This window comes from Garra rufa, chromosome 4, assembly GCF_049309525.1.
Source record: "Garra rufa chromosome 4, GarRuf1.0, whole genome shotgun sequence".
Lineage (NCBI taxonomy): Eukaryota > Metazoa > Chordata > Actinopteri > Cypriniformes > Cyprinidae > Garra > Garra rufa.
Genome location: NC_133364.1, coordinates 28,250,121 through 28,256,120, shown reverse-complemented (window position 1 = coordinate 28,256,120; position 6,000 = coordinate 28,250,121). Strand labels below are relative to the sequence as shown.

At 37.1% G+C, this 6,000-nt stretch overlaps 1 protein-coding gene across 1 annotated transcript in view; it reads right to left on the bottom strand.

Annotated features, from left to right (window-relative positions):
- Positions 1-784: 784 nt before the first annotated feature.
- cerk (ceramide kinase) overlaps positions 785-6,000 on the bottom strand; it is a 29,825-nt gene continuing 24,609 nt past the window's right edge. Inside the window, exon 13 of the mRNA XM_073838937.1 lies at positions 785-2,673. Coding sequence (XP_073695038.1) covers positions 2,586-2,673 — 88 coding nt within the window. The 3' untranslated portion in view covers positions 785-2,585. The remainder of the gene's footprint in view (positions 2,674-6,000) is intronic.

Genomic DNA, 6,000 nt, shown 5'->3' with positions numbered 1-6,000 from the left:
TGAAATGTCTGTCTTGCAGAGAGGGACCAAAATAAACTCGATAGGAGGTAAACTTACTGCCAGATTCTGGATAATTGAAAGAGTGCTACAAGAGGATGTGGTGCTGGTCCTTCAAGAGTCACTCTCAACTCATCTGTCTATAAAGCCTAGAAAAAAAACATTTCTATGTATTTGACAATACTTCAGAATGTTATTCTTATTAATTGAGGGTCATTTTTTAGGATTTTTTGCCCAAGCAAAGTCTCTGAGAACCTGACACATTGCACTTCTGGAGACTCAAGGTAGGTTGCAGTTCTGGAAAACGGTGGCGCTGGAGACTAAATGGTTCCTGATGGTTTCATATCTGATTCTTAACATTAATTCTTACTTTTTTTGCAATTAACATGTCTCTTTTCTCCTCCACCTGTTTGTTCTGACAATGCAGATGCAACAAGCGTTTTTCTGTCCGGTGGTCATGCCTTAACTTTGCAAATTGCAGTATTGCATTAGTATTGCATCCTTCTCATGGGCATTTAATAGTTTTTGACTTTTCAGTCTGAGGTAAATCTCTTTTTTGGCTCATTTTATCTGTAAAAGAAAATGTGCCTAATAATTCTGCACACCTGAAAATAAGGATTTTTTCACTTCCAGCCTTCATGGACAATTATATATCAATTATAAATAATTAAATACAAAATGAATAGTAGTTATTAAGATTGATGTGGTTTGGAATTATTCAAATGTGCTTGGGAAAAAAATATGACAAGAATATCAACTTGCCTAATAATTCTGCACTCCCTGTATATATGGATGAATATCGCCAAAACTGTCCAGAAATATCTGGGTCATATTTCACTACAATAATTAAAAGAAAATGTGCTTATCAGCCATGGAAATAATGCCACAATGCAATGCAAAAATACACAATAGAATCCAATTTCAAAAAACTTTCCTTGTCGTTAGGAAAAATATAATTTCTTAATTTTCTCTTTAATTTCAGGGTGAAATATGACTTTTTTTCTACACATTACAATCATGTGAAGCCAATTTCCACCAAAAAAAGAAGCTGAAATAAGATTAAAGTTTGAGTATTTTTATTACTTTTATTTTTTTGCATTTTTGTTTAGCTTCATTTTATTTCAGTTTTCAGTTCTGAATTTTTTATAATTATGACTTTTATTTATGAAAGTTTGCTTGCATGTTTCAATTATGACCTTTTTATTTAAAATGTATGAATTTTTAAGTCAGAATTATTATTTATTAGCACTATTTTATTTTCCTTATGTGGTGGAAATAAGCTTCCATACAATCTTTCAGTCTATGAAGGACATGAACAATGTTCTCCCTGAAATGGCTACACAAGTCGTGTTGCCTCTACAGGTGCATCATGGGAAATCCATGCCCTCTATCACTAGTACAGCTCAAGGAAACACTTTAAAAATTGCATATTAAAGCAGCTGACATGCACAACAGTGAAAAGCAATTTCTCTGTCTATCATAAACTCTTCGATACTGCAGGAACAATAAGATCTTTCAGAAGAAATAAGACATCAGCATAGGAAACACAAACAAAAAATTCATTATAAAGGGAGGAAATATTCTCAGGGGCACAAACAAGGAAGACAACGCAGAGAAGAGTGCTACAGTATTTACATTTACATTCCATCTGATGAACAGACGTACATACACTGACCCTGCAGTGACATTGTGTAGCTATCAATGTCTAGCTCACTAATGCTACATTTGGATGCATGAAATGTCTGGAAAACAAAACTGTGGTAAGAGTGGAGATGATACATTAGAACTGGTCAAACAACTCAGAGGTATATTTTTTGGGAACCGGATTCATACTGATTGGATGGGATATTTGGATAATAACAGTAAGGAATAGTATTTAAGGTTTTTTTTTTTCCACACTATGGAAATCAATGGCTACCAGCAACTGTTTGGTTATGAACATTCTTCAAAATATCGTTTTACGTTCAACAGAAATAACTCATACAAATTTGGAGGTAAGCAGTGACTAACAACTTAAAATTAATTTTGGAACTTTTTTAGTAAAATGATGACAGAATTTACATTTTTGTCCAACAAAAAGGTTTTAGGCATACCAATAACTTTATCAGCCACCTCATGTGCTTTATATCAAAACAACAACAACAAAAAAAAAAAAAAACGGGAAGGTGCAACCAAGAGTTTTCACAGTTCCAAGAATTTGACTTTGGGATTGAATTAACGCTACTCTCAAGACCAGCTTGATCATGGTGGAAGACGAATGCTGACAACTAGAAGCTGTCGCATGCAGCAAGAGATATCACTAGCAAGGATCTTTAAGGACTTCAAGGGTTAAAATGGAAAACGGCAATACTAACATCTAGCTGAAACAGCTAAGCCTATTTTAACCAAATCTAATACAGCCTATAAAATGCTGTGAAAATGGTTTTGACTCCAGCTCTGTGTGTTTCCAAAGTATCTTCACAGAGGATTATCTGGGTAGAACAGCATAAGAAACAGCATGACTTGTGCTGAGCTGAAGGTGACTCTTCCATTCAAAGAATCTCAATCCTTCATGATTCAGCTGGAGGTTTCTTAAGTGGAGTGGAGATCTATATTGCACAGTGAGCGTACGGGTCCTCAAACACTGACTGCTCTTCGATGCCTCTCGCAAACAGCTTGATCAACTGGCAGTGGACCCTAAGACAGAGAAAGAGAAAGAGAGAAAGAAAAATCGAACAAAATCCTACCACTTCAATGGAATAAACAGCATGCTAAAAACCAAAGCAAATCTGAGGTGAACTTTCTGCAAAATATTACGTTGCTTTTTGATTTTTTTCCCACACGTTTCCAGTGAGTGGTGCTACAAGCATGCTCAAAACCAAAACATATGAATCTGGCAACATTGTATTACAATGGTTATACATATTGTGGCAGTTCAGAAATTAAATAGATAATGTGTATGAAAACAAGTTTAATCTACACTAAACCGTTTTATTGTGACACAAGGAGCTTGTACCAAAGCGCTCCACATCACGTTTACTATGTCAGAAAAGCCTTATACAGTGCCTTGCAGAAGTATTCATACCCTAGTGTTGGGCTATATGCTCAATTTTCATATCGTCCTATCGTCAGCCTGTGAGATCGCCGATACATGATACTATCGTGCTAATTTATTTAATAATATGTAAATGTGTCAATATGTAATAAATTCCTTATTCGTTTTGTAAGGGTAGTGCATGTGACTTGTGACACAGCTGTGCGTGTAACAGAGCGCTGACGGTAGTTCTGTCGGAGAGGTTCAAGTTTACTTTCGGTTTCATTCTCTGCTTTCTTCAGGGAGCGGTAAAGTTGTGTGCGTGAATGTAAATGAATGTATCTTTCTTTACCCATCATATTGCGATAATGTTACCGCTGTATGTCTGATCTTTGTCATCAGTTCATGTTGTAGTTCAGGTTATATTGAATGTGGAGAAGCGATGTGAGTGTAATTCACGTGCGTATGTTTAGCGCCATTTTATCACATCGTACTTCTAGTTAATGCATACAGATGTTACTGAGGTGAATGTTTATGTTTACTATATACAGACGGATTCTGATATATCGTATTTAATTCAGCCTAAACCACATTTCACTACCTCTGTTATCCTAATGACTGTCTACACTTAATCTATGTACACTGTAATACCCATTTTCACTGCACACATCTGCGGCACGCCGCAGCCACTCTATGCTCATGTTTATACCGCGGCAAGTTTCTGAGGCATCCTAGAACCGACTCTCTGCACTGCATCGCTAAAGTTAGGTGCCTTTTTGACGGATAATAATAATAATCGTCTTACTATCGTCAAAGGCATCAGCAACAGGCGATATCTCTGACTATCATCGATACACGATACTATCGTCTATCGGCACAACCCTATCATACCCCTTAAGTTTTTTTCTAGATGTTTTATGTTAAACTGCTTTAAATGACTTTTCCCCCCACAATCTATACTTTTCAAAAATAAAAGCCTGAAATAAGTACATTGCATAAGTATTCACACCCTTAACTCAGTACTTAGCTGAAGCACCTTTACAGCCTCAAGTCTTTTTGGGTATGATGTGACAAGCTTTGTACATCAGCATTTGGAAATGATCTGCAATTTTTCTCTTATCCTCTTCACCTCTCTGTCAGGTTGGATGGGGGCAGATGCACATTTTCAGGTTTCTCCAGAAATGTTTGATTGGTTTCAAGCCTAGACTCTGGCTGGACCACTCAAGGACATCCACAAAGTTGTCTATAATCCACTCTTGCTGTGTGCTTAGGGTCAGTGTCCTGTTGGAACGTGAACCTTCTGCCTAGTCTGAAGTGTTGAATGCTCTGGATTGAGTTTTCATTAAGGCTCTCTCTATATTTTGCTATGCTGAGCTTTACCTAAACTCTGATGAGTCCCTCAGTCCCTGCTGCTCAAAAACAGCCCCACAGCATGAAGCTACTACAGCACACTTACTCTTTTGGGACGGTACTCTGCAGGTAATGAGCAGTGCCTGGTTTCCTCCATACATGATGCTTGGAATTGAGGTTCATCAGACCAGAAAATATAGTTTCTAATAGTCTGAGGGTCCTTCAAGTGTTTTTTCATGTGTCTTCAATGAGGAGAGATTTGAGTCTTGCCACACTGATCTTCACATATGTTAATGGAGCTCAACTAGAGTGACCATCAGGATCTTGGTCACCATTATAACCAAAGCTCTTCTCTATCAATTGCTCAGTTTGGCCAGGAGGCCAGCTTTAGAAAGAGTCCTGGTTGTTTCAGACTTCTTCTATTAAGGGTAACTGTGAACCTTCAATGCAGCAGTTTTTTTTTTCACTTTAGGGCTTGATTTTTGCTCTCATTTGCATTTTCAGCTGTTAGACCTTTTTAGATGCGCACCTTTCCTAATCATACCCATTCAATTAAATTTGCCACAGGTTAACTCCACTCAAAGTAGTAGTATCTACAAGCAATATGAATGCTCTTGAGCTAAATTTCAACTGTCCCAGATAGGGGCATGAATACTTATGAAATGGAAAGTTTTTTTATTTTTAATAAATTTGCAAAGACGTTAAAAACCAGTTTTTTTGCTTTACCATTATGGTGTATGGACTGTAGATTGATGTGGGGGAAAACATATTTAAAGCAGTTTAACATAAGGCAGCAAGCTAACAAAATGTGAAAAAAATGCAGGGGTATGAATACTTTCGCAAGGCACTGTATATGGAAGAGGTTACGTAATTCAAATGTAAAAAAGTCTTACTCATGATTTGTGTTTAAGGATAAAGGCTATTGGCATTTTACTGCCACTACTGCTTATTTTAGCTGGAAATTGCAGAGAAAGTAATGCAGAGTTAAAATCCAGGTAGAGGCATGTTTTTCAAAACTATTCTACATGTAATCTTTCATTATAAGTGTAATTTTTATGTATAGTGGTTTGTTCAAATCCCTAACTTAAACCATTTGCAATAGTATCACTGATGCTTGCCTTAGCAAACAACACTAATATGTTGCGTCCTAGACTAAAACAAAGTACGAGCAAGTGCTGGTAAGCAATAAATGCTACGTCGTGTTGAGTAAAAAGTTTTGTAGTTAAATGCATGCGCCGTTAGGAGGTTCGGGGGCTCTTTAATTTCCTCTAATTCCACTCAATACTCTGGAGGTGAGTTCAGTGCCAGGCGATTGCCTTTTTCGGCCGTGGTATCATCATCAATTATCTCAACAGGTTATTTGCTTACTCATTCGAGAAACAATTACTGAAGCTGAAAATGGAATAAATGAATGGACTTCTATTTTAATTAAAGGAGGTGAGCCTTTAACAGTGAGAGGGCCATTAAATTAGGAGCATTTCATTGCTACGCATTGTTGACACAGAACAATGGGGCGTGAAGGAAATGATGCGTTTGGGCGAGCCGTCATGCTGTATCAAGGAGGAGAACAACTCCTCTGCAGGCACAATGGAGGGAGTTTTTAATTTTAATAGCATCTTTTCTACAGGCTCAGACCACAA